Genomic DNA, 14,022 nt, shown 5'->3' on the forward strand with positions numbered 1-14,022 from the left:
ACTGGAAAACAGTGTGGCAGTTTCTTAGAAAACTAAGCATGAAACTATCATAGGAACCAGCAATTTTACTCCTGGGCATTTACTTTAGAGAACTGAATACTTATATTCACACAAAAGCCTGTACAACAATGTTTCTAGCAGCTTTATTCATAATAGCTGAAAACTGAAACAATCTAGATGCCCTTCAATGGCTGAATGGTTAAAAGAAAAAAAACAAAAAACGTTTGATACATACATACCATCGAATTTTACTTAGCAATGAAAAGGAACAAACTATTGATACACAACCTCGATAAATCTCCAAAGAATGATGCTGAGTGAAAAAAAAAAAAAAAACTCCTATTCTAAAACTTTATGCACTGCATGATTCCATTTATATAACATTCTTGGCATGACAAAATCATACAAGTGCAGAACAGATTAGTATTTGCCAGGGATAAGGGATGAGGAGGCAGGGAAGGAGAGAGGGGGAATCCTTGTGATGACAATTGTTCTGTATGTGGACTTTGTCAATGTCAATATCCAAGTCTGATACTGACCTATAGTTTTGCAACATGGTACTATTGAGAAAATTAGGTAAAGTATACATGGGCCTCCCTGTATTTCTTAAAACTGCACATAAATATACTATTACCATTTAAAAAGCTATTTTAAAATGAAATGTAGAAAAACATATGTAGACATAAAAATATGTGACATAGTAGGCAGGAAGATAAACTTAGAATCAGAAGATCTAGGTTTGTATCCCCAGTGTACCAGCTCTAGCTATTGTGTCAAATTGGTTATCTGTTTGCAAACTTATTTTCTCTTTATTTTAGATACACAGAAAGACTAGATTTTCTAGTCTTTTCTGCAGTTAAATGTAGTTATATGATTAAATTTGACCAATAAAATGGTGGTAAAAGAGATATTCATTACTTGTAGTGGTTGGTCCATAAAACCTGCAGGTGTCATCCTCCATTTTCTTTCCTTCTCCAGTGGCTTGCTGCAGAGGAGCACAGCAAATTTAGAAGTAACATTTTGAAGCAAGGAAGAAAGCATAGAGGAGCCTGTGACCCTGAATCGCTATTTGTAGGACAACTGATCTTGGGAACCCAGTTTTGGAATTCACATGAGTGAAACATAAACCATTTCATTAAGCCACAGAGATTTGGGGCAGCCAGGACATCTTAACTCATATAGTCATTCCTGGCAGCTCTTCAGAAATCAAGCCCAACACTTTTTTCTGGAACATTCTACTGCCTCTCCTGTTTAGATCTGCAGATTCAAGGGGTCACCCATTTCCTTTTATTTGATGAGGCAATATTAGCAATTTCCTTTGGCTTTGACAGAATCACCCCTTTATGACCCTAAAACCAATATTTTAAAAATAGTTTATAATGCTTCACCTTATTCCAAGAAAAATATAAAGTAGCTGATGAAAATGCATACACTAGACCAAAATCAAATAATTTAGAAACAAATTTTTGAAAAGGGGCAATAGTAAGAAACAGAAACAGGAAACTTAAATATCCCCAGAGGTGAGGTAAATACACAAATATATTTCAGAAAGACCTGTATGTTTGCAGATCTCATATTTATTTCTAGCAGCTTACATAATTGGGAAATATGATATATTACAAGATTTGTTTTATGCATTTAATCAGTTTAGTCATATCAAGATTTATTTGGATGCATTTTCAAAACTAGGGTAGGAGGTATGCATGATAGAATTTGTTCAGGGTAAATACCACTTTGCTGATTGACACCTGAGGGAATTTTTTCCTGTATGTTCTCCTTGAAAGGTCAGTGAATAAGGAAGTAAACATTTTCTTTATCGACCGTGCAGCAAACACTGCCACAAATCAAAGATCATTAAACTTCAAAACTGAAACATTGAAAGAGAGTCCTAACTGTAAATAGACCACCGCCTTCTTTTCTTATTTCTCATGTACTTTTCTGAGAAATCCTGAACAACAACTGAAATATTTTCCAGAGGCATCACTTAATCTATTGAGAAAGAAACATGATAGAAATCTAGATTGTAATTAGTTTTCTCAGTGGTATCAATGCAATTGGGGGTAAATTGCTAGCCATTAATGAATTGGAGACTGCCTCAAAAATTCTGAAAATTTTCAGAACGGGAAGGAGACACATACAAAACTCTTCAATGGAAAACAGACATGCAAATTTCCTCTGGGTTTTAGGTAAGAAAGTTGTAAAACAAAAAAAAAAAAAAAAGAGAGAGAGAGAGTAATTTAAATTTGATATATAGAATGACTTCAGCTATAGAATCATTGAGGAAGATTACTGGAGACTAGGTCATTTTTCCCAGTGTAAATATAAGCACAGTAAGTTTTTTAGCAAATTTGAATAACATAAAATTTAACATCATTATCAAATTTGATAGCATAAAAATTTCAACATTTTCTGTGTATAAAGAACTTGAGATGCACTCCAATTCCCAGTATAACATATAAAAATGTCACCCCTTTCATACCTCTTTTATCCCTGTTTTTAATATTTCTCTCGTGATTTGAGGAATTCTGACATGTGAAACAAGATACTTTTCATGCCCACAAGGGGGACCCTTTGCACCATAGCAACGGAGTTTACACAGCACAGATCCTGCTAATACCCCAGTTGGTTAAATCCATGGTCTGCCATAAAATGTCAGAAAGTCAAGTCATATCCCATCTCCTTGGCCTCACCTGTGAATCCAGGCTGACAGATACAGACATAACCTGAGGCTTCATGGTAGCTGAAAGTAGAAGGCAGTCCAGTGATGTGTCCATATTGTTTCTCTGAGGACAGCTCCACACATTCCCCATCAGACTGGCAGGGGTTACTATTGCATTCATTGATATCGATCTCACACTGGGCACCTGTGTATCCTGTAGGATAAAAATTCAGAGAAGCTGCTAAGTCAAAGGTGTTGAATCATAGAGCATCTGCCTGAAAGGAGGCTGACTGCTATACTGGCATTGATTTAACAAGTTGATGTGCCTGCCCTCAAGGAGTTGGTAAGGGGAATCTGATAAGATTAGGCTTATGTGGAAACAAGTACTAGTAGCAGTAAAATCACTTAAAAAATTTTGACCAAAAAATTTTAAAGAAAAATTTGATTAATAAGACCTGAAATAAAATGGGATGTCAGGATAACCTGGATTTAACCTGAACATTTTAATGAAAGGCTCCAATTTTTCAAATATTCTTCATTTGTGAAATTGTATTTTAAAATATTTCAAGAGAATAGCTGAAAAGTCAGCAAATATCCCCAAAACCAAACTAAATTCTCTTAAAACTCAAAGTAAAGGTAAATCCTTATTTCCTAACACTCAATGAAACAGAATAAGAGGTTGTTTTAAATTTGCATGGACTTAGTTGGATTATTTTATTAGGACCAGGAATAAGAACAGTAAAACAGAAATGATTTGTCACTTTATAGATAATTAAAATATTAAATATCAATGAAAGTTCTCTACTTGAACTTTTTCTTTGCTTTTACAAATATGGGCAACTGTAAGAACATATACAGTTGTAGTGTATCTGAATGTTTTAACATAACCGGAATCATATTATATGCATTCTTCTTTTTTTTTTTTTTTGAGACGGAGTCTCGCTCTGTCGCCCAGGCTGGAGGGCAGTGGCCGGATCTCAGCTCACTGCAAGCTCCGCCTCCCGGGTTTACTGCATTCTCCTGCCTCAGCCTCCCGAGTAGCTGGGTCTACAGGCGTCTGCCACCTCGCCCGGCTAAATTTTTCTTTTTTGTATTTTTAGTAGAGACGAGGTTTCACCGTGTTAGCCAGGATGATCTCGATCTCCTGACCTTGTGATCCGCCCGTCTCGGCCTCCCAAAGTGCTGGGATTACAGGCTTGAGCCACCACGCCCGGCCTATATGCATTCTTTAGCAACTTGCTTTATTCACTCCCTTGCACAGTCTACCAGTGTTAGTAATATAAATCTAACTCATAATTTTTAACCACTGCCAAGTATTTCAGAATATAGATGTGTCATGCCTTAACCACTGTCTTACAGTTTAACCTTTGTTTTATGTACATTTTTGCTATTGCACTGTTGCAATGAATATCATTATACATGGCTGTTTGTGTAAGTGTTTGAGTATAACCCTAGAGTTTATGCCTAGAGGTGGAATTTCTGGGTCATAATTTATCTACATTTTTAATTTTAATAAAAACTGCCAAACATCTCTAATTTAGTTGTACCACTTGCACAACCAGCAGTGGATGATTGTGAATGTGGCTCCAAATGTTTGCCAATGTTTTCTATCACCAAATACAAAAATTTTCACCAGTTGGTTGGATAGAATATAGTATCTCACTGTTATTTTGGTTTACATTTTCCCAGTTAATATTGAGCTGAACATTTTTTTTTTTTTTTTACCATTTCATTTTTTTTCCTGTTTTTTCATTAGGCTGCTTTTCATATTGATTTATAAGAGTATATACATATTGTGTATAGCGCAAGCCCCAAAATGTAAATTTAGTGGGATGCAAATATAACACTGATGGTCGACAGGATAACATCAACTGTTTTGTAACATGGTAAGAGAAAAGTATAAAGTTTTTTAAAATTTATATTTATTGAATGATATATTTTTAAGACGGATTCTCACTGTATTGTCCAGGGCGGAGGGCACTGGTGTGATCTTGGCTCACTGCAGCCTCCGCCTGCCGGGTTCAAGTGATTCTCCTGCTTCAGCCTCCCAAGTAGCTGGGATTACAGGCGCGTGCCACCAAGCCCGGCTAATTTTTGCATGTTTAGTAGAGAGACGAGGTTTCACCATGTTGGCCAGGCTGGTCTTCCTGACTTCAGGTGATCCACCTGCCTCTGCCTCCCAAAGTGCTAGGATTACAGGCGTGAGCCACTGCGCCAGTCCTGATGTTTTTAAAGAAACACAATTCAACTTCACAGTCGCCTAAGGGCCTTTGCAATATCATTTAACTCTGCTGAGAAATGTTTTGGAAACAGAATTTACATTCGAGAATTATAAAACTTGTAAACTAAATCATAGTATGTCTTGTCTTTAAATTCATTCAACAACTTCCCCTTTCACATAGAATGGAATTCAACATCCTTAATACAACTTTAAAAACTCCCTGCATTCCCACAGTCTTTGTGATGTTTTTCTCTCTTCTAGAAAACTCTCCTTCAAGTATTTACTTGGCTAACTCTTACTCAGTTTTCAGACGTCATCTTGTATTACTTTCTCAGAATAACTTTCCATCATGGACAGAGATAAATAAGATTCCCTTATTTTCTCTCGTGCCACCCAACTCTTTTCTTTCATTGCTCCTTTCATAATTTTAAATTATATATTTATTTGTGTGTATGGTTTCCTCCCTCAGCAGGCTGTGTGCTTCACAAAACAGAGACTGTGTTCATTTTATTTACCACTCCAATACTGAGCAATATGTAAGTGGTAGACCTTCAGTCACTAGTACTACTCAAAGACTGAAAATAACAATTTAGATTATAATCCTAGTTTAACACATAAACCAGAGAATTGACTATTAAAAGCAAATAATGAGATTATAATATGATTGCTCATTTTGTATTAATAATTTTAATAAACACCTAAATGAGATCATATGTTAAATCATAACCACAACATAAATTCTGCAGCTCAACAGTGTAATACATTTTTTACAAAAAGACCCTTGGGGCCTTTCTCAACAATCTGAAGAAGAAACTTAAGAGTCAAAAAGTTCTAAAAAAAAAAAAAAAAGGAAACTAAAAGAACATGTCAGATCTAGACCCAACAATCCTTTATACTGACCACCCCAACAAAGACCATTCAGAGTCTCTTAAACTTGAATGTCTACTTTTTGAATACTATTATTTCATACTTAAGGTTCTTCAAATACATTAAATAACAGTTTCTACAATAAGTTTTTATTAATTGGTATTTGTTGTGCCACAGTGGACTTATTGAAGAAAGGCTGGACTATTTTCAATTTCCTTCTCATTCTGACTCGAGACGCACATAAACCAGGTTAGGGAGGAATTTAGAATCATCATAAATCCTTTTTTTGCTTTTCCGGCTCATGCATTATCTCATTCCAATCGTGAACATTAGGAAGGTTCTGATTTATAGTCTTGCCAGTCCTGTCCCCACCCCTGAGGCTCTGTGGGGATTTTATTTGCTGCTCTCTTTAACCATGTATATAAATAGACTCCTTCAGTCAAGACTATATTCAATAGTTTTAACAAGCTTTTCTAAAAAACTCTGAACAAAGAAACAATATGATACTGAGTCACATCCCCGGGGTTCTTATATTATGTTTGTTTGTTAACAATTTCAATCACATCTGGGCATCAGGAAATCTTTTAAGCTAAGCATTTAAGGTGACTGACACTTCTTGTAATTATTAATTACTTCTGAAATGAGGACCCTAGGCAATTATAGCAGTGGATTCTCGCCATTGTGTTCTGTGGCAGTGGAGTCATGATCTGAAGAAACGGTCTCCTTTTCTAGAGTAGTTTGTAGTGTTAACTTTTATCTTTGTATACAACAGCAAGATAGGTTGCAAAGGTATTCAGGATATTCTATCTAGGCAATATTACCATCCGTGCAGTAATCCAGGGCAGAAATCCAGAGGCAAAACTGTCCTAAACCTGTGCCCTTTTCTTACTCCCCACATCATTTCCACCTCCTATGTGACTCTCAGGGCTATCCCCCCACCCTTCAACCACTATTCTGTTAGTTCTAGCAAACAGACTTATCTCTTCAAACTACTGAAGAATCTTCTCCCTAGATTTCCCTGCCTTTAGTTTTATTTTCTTCTATCATCTGCCACGAAGCCAGGGAACTCTTTTGAAATTAACAAAGCAGATTTTGTTACTTCTCTGTCCCATAGTTGGCAGCGCAGATATGCAGCTTTGTGATCTGGCTTCAGTCCAGCTCCCCGGTTCCATTTCTCTACCTCCAGCCCTACACAGTGCAGCATTTTTGCAATCACTCAAAGTTCCACAATTGGACATGCTCTTTGCTTTTTTTTCTCCTTTTTTTTTTTTTTAGACGAAGTCTCACTCTGTCGCCCTCAAGTGCAGGCTGGAGTGCAGTGACACTATCTTGGCTCACCGCAACCTCCTCCGCCTCCCGGGTTCAAGCGATTCTCCTGCCTTAGCCCCCTGAGTAGCTGGGACTACAGGTGTGCACCACCACACCCGGCTAATTTTTTTCCCTTCTTTTTGTACTTTTCGTAGAGATGGGGTTTCACCATGTTGACCAGGCTGGACTCAAACTCCTGATCTCAAGTGATCTGCCTGCTTCGGCCTCCCAAAGTACTGGCATTACAGGTGTGAGCCAAAGCGCCCAGCCAGATGTGCTCTTTTCTGCATGTGCCTGCCACCTTTCTTGCTTCTTTCTTTCTTCTTCTCCTTCTGTTCTTCATTTCTTAAATAAGTAATGGACTACACAACTTTCTAATTTTGATATTCATTTAACTTTTATTTAGTGCTTACTATGCTCCAGGATAAGCCAGGAGTTTTATATACATTACTGGATTTATCTCTGAAACAACTCTATCCTGTGGATATTATAAATTAGGAAACTGAGGCTCAGAGCAGTAATTTGTCCAAAGTCACACAGCTACTGAGTACATTTATGGAACTTGCTCAGCCATCTTTAGCTTATCTAAAATGGTGCCTCTTTGAGCAAGCTATCCCTGTACTTCTTTTCTATTCATTTTTACAGAATTTATTATAGCCACTTATTGTACCAAAAATTGTACTATATACGTTTTGACATATGTCTCCCTACTAGGATTTAGGCTCCTTGGAGGAAGGCACGGTACCTTTTTTATTCCCAGATCACTATTGTTTTAGCCACTGAAATTCATGTGGCTTAAATGCTTGAATCCATGAATGAATGGAACATGTACTAGTTGGGTTTCTTAAGGTAGATGTTCTTAACTGCCTGACCATTACAAACTCCCGCCCTCATACATAATTTCCACCTCGTGGTATAGAACTTGCAACATAGTTGCCCTTTCTTGAGTGCTTAATATGTGCCAGACTCTATTTTTATAATTTTACTTTTCATAATAATACTACAAGTAAAATATTTTTATCCCTCTTTTGCAGATGAGGAACTTAAAGATTGAGAGGAACACTTATTCTATGTTTTATTCTATTTTTATTTTTTTTAAGCTTTTAAACTTTTTACTAAAAATTAAAACCCAAACACACACCATAGTCTAGACCTACATGGAGTCAGGATCATCAATATCACTGTCTTCCACCTCCACATCTTGTCCCACTGAAATATCTTCAGCAGCAATAACACACATGGAGCTGTCATCTCCTATGATAACAGTGCCTTCTTTCGGAATACTTCCTGAGGGACCGCCACAATCCCATGGATAGTGAGTGATGCTACAATGTTACGACAGCCATGACATCACTCGGTAGTAGGACTTGTTCAGCTCCATTGTAATCTTACAGGACCACGGTTGTATATGCAGTCCATCATTGACCAAAATGTTGTTATGTAATGCAAAGCTGTATGTCAGGCAGTTTGTTTCCCAAAATAAGCATCAATATTTGCCTGTGGCCTGTAATGTAACACAAATGTTACGTACTGTTTTCTATTGATTCTTTTATCATCTCTACACTCAAGTCTAATTATCCTCTATATGTGAACTTTAGTTATGGTTTATAGATAATTAACTTTTTATTGTATTAACAAATATAACTGGTTACATTACAAATGCCTAAGAGAGTAAAAGTTCCTAATAGTTTAACATTATTTCATTGGTTTCTATATATTCCTGCCATATAAAAGAATATCTTGGAAAAAAAGACAGCATCTTCCAGTGAATTTTTATCCATGAAGATCATGCTGAATTTCATCTTTTCATTGATTTTCTTCCCCTCTGTTCCCCTAGAGGGTTATGATCATTGGGCAACTTGGTAACCTACTTTAGACAATATTTAGTATAGTGGTAAATATGTTTGAGCACTGAAGAATAAAACTAAATTAAACAATAATAGCTAGAAGAAATAATTGACTTAAAACATTTAACGAAAGTAATTTTTCGTTTCATTTGCTATAAGCGATATGTTTCTATTCTAAACAAATGAAAAATAATTGGTGGAAGGTATTTTGTCACTTACCAGGCCAGCAGTGACAAGTGTAATTGTCAACACTGTCCTCACATGTAGCATTATTATGACAAGGTTTTGACCAACAAAGAGGCATCAGGGTTTCACAGTGTGTCCCTGTGAATCCACTACCCGTGCAGTTACAGCTATATCTGGAAAGTAATGAAATTTTCATGTCAACTCTTGGTCATATTGAGATAAGATATCTTTATACTGTTTCTTCATCTGTCCATCAACCCAAGACCCATGGCATAGTCTTACTACCTCAAAAACTCTGGGGAATTATCTATACAGGACTGAATGCATGATTATTTACTTATTAATGTCTTATTATCTTTTAAAAAATCTAGCTTCATGCTAATTTTTTAAAAGTACAGCTTCATGCAAATCATGACTATTCAGTTTCTCATTCATAAACTGAATATAGTACCTATGTTACAAGGTTATTGTGACAATTATGTATGTGTATAAAGAATAGACACATATCTGAAGGTACTAAATATAAAGAATCCCATGTATCTGAAGGTACTAAATATGTTGCTACTAAATAGCACTTAATAAAATTGTTAACATGTTTTAAGGTGGTAGAGAATGATTTATACCATCATGGCACTCTGTTATACAGAGAGCCCATTAATAAGGTCTCATATGAAAAATGAAAACATAAATTATGAAAAACTCAGGAAAAGCCTTCATTAAATGAATTGTGACTTATGATGTTCTCTTATTTTTAGATTGCAAGAATATTTAAACCTTACTATTTCTAATTATTCACGGATTCACTGGAATTATCAAATAGCCCCAAAATACACATCTAATGAAGAAAGTTGTTGATTTTATTAAGAGGAGATGTTAATTTAGGTGAGGGTCTCCTCAAGGATTTAGTATTGGAAAAAATGGATCTGCACACTCAGCTTAGGCAAAATGAGGATCTTGGGAAAAGAATATCTATGAATTTATAAGGCACATAGAGTCCTCTTCGCTATGGCTGTGTTTGTTTTTATCACCAACCAAATATTATAAGTGACTATAATCTTCATATGTGTTGTTTGAAATCTATTTACTATTCCATTTGTTCAATTAAAAATACCTACTAAAAATCTAGTATAGGTAAAACATTAGTAACAAGAACCCTGTGGTCAAAGGGCTTGGCTGGCTGACTAATGGACCTCAGTTCATGGAATTAGAAGCTCCATTTGCATAATTCCTTTGGTCTTCAAGAAGTTCTTTCCCCCCCCCCCCCCCCCCGCCGCCCCGTATACCTCATAGCAAACATTTTAAATTTTTGTGGGAAAACAAAGTCAGGTTGTATTGGATCGATCTTATGACTATCATCTCAAAATTTAGGCAATAAGAGATAATGGCACAATAGGGAAACTATTCATGGCATATTCAAGAGAGGGAATAAAAGATAGCAAAGTTTTAGCCTTGTTTTGTTTATATTTCCAAAGGAATCAAAATGTTGTGTCATTTCTGTCCTGATGCTTTCTGGAAACAGTGGAGTAGGGAGGGGTGAGCCTCCTTTTCCTCTGGAAGTCTTGTGTGGAAATTTCCATTGTGACCTGTCTGTCTCTGTGTTGGCCAGTTACCTGTCTCCAGGAATGTAGATTTACGCCCCTAGAGCATTATTGGGGTACAACTAAAAGTCAAAGACAAGACATGGAATGTAATTAAAAGTTATATTTTATATTTTAAAAAGAATATACAACCACATTGTTCTATTTAAAATTTGAGGGCCAGGCACGGTGACTCAAGCCTGTAATCCCAACACTTTGGGAGGCCGAGGTGGGTGGATCACCTGTGGTCAGGAGTTCGAGACCAGTCTCGCCAACATGGTGAAACCCCATCTCTACTAAAAGTACAAAAATTAGCCAGGCATGGTGGCGGGCATATGGAATACCAGCTACTCGGGAGGCTGAGGCAGGAGAATTGCTTGAACCGGGAGGCAGAGGTTGCAGTGAACCAAGATCACACCACTGCACTTCAGCCTGGGTGACAGAGCAAGAAAAAAAAAAGTCTATTATTTGATTATTTTGTTGCAAATTTTTGAAGCATATGTGCCTTTTATTGCTCTTCTTTTAACTCTGATTCACTTTGAAATTAGATTTGGGATAAATCATGTCTTATTTACTAAATAAAGAAAAACTGGATTCTGGTCCTCCTTTTGCAAAGAATTAATTCTGTGAACTTGTGGGCGTCTTCTCATTTCCCTAAACTTTAGATTCCTTATTGTAATATGGAAACATTAATACTCATCTTGCCTTCCACTGAGCTGTTGAAGGATCAAACAAGATAATTTTAAGTGCTAATCTTTTAAAAAATTGTTATGCGTTTGATAACTCAGTATCATGGCTTAAACAAGTGTTAGAAAGTTTTTCAGTGTTGTGGCTTAAATAAGTATTAGAAAGTTCTTTTAAAAATGTTTTATATGAGCGCAATTACTGTTACACACATTTATTATATTCATCATATTGAGAGGTAATTTATTGCTGTTCTATTTTGCCTGAAAGCCAATGATAGACTTCAGTTTGAAGCAGAATCACATGGCTATTTCTCACCATTATGCTTTTTCAAAAATATTCACCCAATTCCCTGAACACGTGGAAATTAATTCAAGATATAAGTAATTAGATATCACTGCCCTTTCCAACATGGTCATGGTTTGTATAACATTTTTAAAGGATTTATTGTTGTCATCTGATTTATATCCTTGACATACAGATACAACCTTATATACATATATATAATAATCTATAGTTTTGTTTTTGCACCTTTCCTATCTACAACAGGTTTATTTCATGCAATTGAAAAATTGGCAATTTTCCATAGGATAAGCAGTTCTAAACTATTACAAGAATTACTTGTAAAATCTTCCCTCTTGAGACAGATGGTCTCCAAGAATACCCTTTTTAGTGAAATCTGAATGTTTTCATTAGTTAAAGTATAAAGTTACCCCCCCAAATTTTAAGCCGAGAATGTGAGAGCTCTAAATTCACCAGAGTGGTAAAATAGTTCTTGGTCAGGGAGTTCTAAGGCAATCACCCAACGCCAGAGAAAATGTACCTGTTTTCTCCATCCACACACAGCCCTCCATGGAGACACGGTTGACTGGCACACTCATCAATGTTGAGTTCACAATGATCCCCTAGGAATCCAGGGGCACAGTCGCAGAAATAGGCCCCCAGAGCATCCTGACAAGTTGCACCATTTAAACAAGGCTGGGACCAACATTCATCAATTTCCAATTCACAGTTTATACCTTTTTAAAAAGTCAGCACAGAAAAAACAGAAAAAGTTTTAGCAAAGTGTTCACAATTCAGCAATTTGACAATGCTTTGTTTACCAGAGCACTTGTCAAATGTTCTGTTACCCAAAATAATTTCCCCCTTAATTATAATTGATATTAACTTTTGGTGTGCTTGTGGGAAGTTGCACAAGGCAGAGCAGCTGTTACAAAGAATTATTGCATACAACAGCTTGTGGTGTTTAGTCAGTGAAAACAAATAAGTCATTTTTAGAACAAAGTTTATTGTTAACTGCACTTTTGTTGGAAGCCTAAAAGTGGCTGGTCGATGTTTTTCTATTATTTTTAAACACTTAATTTAGTAAAGCAGCAGAGAGAACAGTGGGTAAGAGCTCAGACTCCAAAGCCAGACAGTTGGGTCGGGATCCTGGCACAGCCACTTATTAGCTGTATAACCTTGGGCAAGTTTCTCAGCCTTTCCATGTTTCAGCTTCCTCACGTTAAAAAGACAATAGTGGTAATTATCTCATAAGACTCTTAGTATAATTAAATGTGTTCAAAAGTACTTATAACAGTACCTGATACATACTATTTGCTAGAGAAAAAACACTTTTTTCGGCAAAAAAAATCTATTGTACTAATATAATGTGCAACTATTGATCTAAGTGCTCATTTTGCATAGACATTTTTATCTTAATTTTTCTTTTTGTAAAATACTGCCTTTAAATACAAAAATTGGTGACTTAATGTAATTAATGGCATCATTAGAAGCTGTTAACACTTCATTTTAAGGTAATGTTATATTAAAACAAACTGTACTTATCCTCCCAAAATTAGTAGGTAAGTATTATTTGCTAAACAAAATAAGTTTATGATTTTTACAGGTTGTAGCAGTATTTAAATAACAACCTATTTTATTAAATGTCAAAACAGTATTTGATATACAATAATCACATTTGCATACAGGTTTTAAAAGACACAAAAGGAGGAATATCCATACTTACCCATCTTTGTTTCTGTGTTTCTAATCCCAAATAATAAATTATATATTAAAATTATATTAAAAGATTTTCAAATAGCTTAGAAGTTAGTAGTAGTTTGATTTGTACCCATTTTTCTTGACAGAAAATGCAGCAGGATATTCTAACACCATCTATTATTTACAACTGTTACGAGATTCAACAAATACCCAACTTAAAAGAGAAGCCAGCATATTAAATTTGATTGTTTTTTGAAAAATAAAAAACTTAAACATTAAATTTATGTCCATAAAAATGGAAACTTTTGCAATAGCACTTGTTTCCAGGTAAATGGTTTGCTCTTTAAGGCTTAGCTATTTCTTATGCAGTCTGTGAATGAGATTTTCCATGGCTGTTTTACTTGGCATAACCAAGGTCCTGGAAAAGTGGAAAGAACATACATTTTTTAGATAGACCATCCAGGACTGAGCTCTGCTCTGTCACTACTAACAACGAGGCTGGATACAGTAAATGCTACATCAATGGTAGGTATTACTATAGCGTGTTTGTCATTTCCTGCATTCCATCTTTAATTCTTCAGGGTAGGTAGAATAAAAAATGTATGAAAAGTGACAGGAAGCAAGGACAACTCTAAAAGAGAATTTAGAATAACCATAAACTCACTTATCAATAAATATAAATGACATTAC

At 35.7% G+C, this 14,022-nt stretch overlaps 1 protein-coding gene across 6 annotated transcripts in view; it reads right to left on the minus strand.

Annotated features, from left to right (window-relative positions):
- Positions 1 to 14,022, minus strand: part of CRB1 (crumbs cell polarity complex component 1) — a 266,490-nt gene that overhangs the window by 182,946 nt on the left and 69,522 nt on the right. For 4 of the 6 annotated variants that reach the window (XM_021933924.2, XM_021933921.2, XM_021933929.2 and 1 more), the window contains exons 3-5: positions 12,173 to 12,368; positions 9,122 to 9,261; positions 2,691 to 2,873 (exon numbers count right to left, since the gene is read on the minus strand). In XM_021933924.2, coding sequence (XP_021789616.1) covers positions 2,691 to 2,873; positions 9,122 to 9,261; positions 12,173 to 12,368 — 519 coding nt within the window. The remainder of the gene's footprint in view (positions 1 to 2,690; positions 2,874 to 9,121; positions 9,262 to 12,172; positions 12,369 to 14,022) is intronic. The other 2 variants (XM_021933928.2, XM_021933927.2) reach the window with 1 other exon arrangement.

Source organism: Papio anubis, chromosome 1, assembly GCF_008728515.1.
Source record: "Papio anubis isolate 15944 chromosome 1, Panubis1.0, whole genome shotgun sequence".
In the NCBI taxonomy this organism is placed as follows: domain Eukaryota; kingdom Metazoa; phylum Chordata; class Mammalia; order Primates; family Cercopithecidae; genus Papio; species Papio anubis.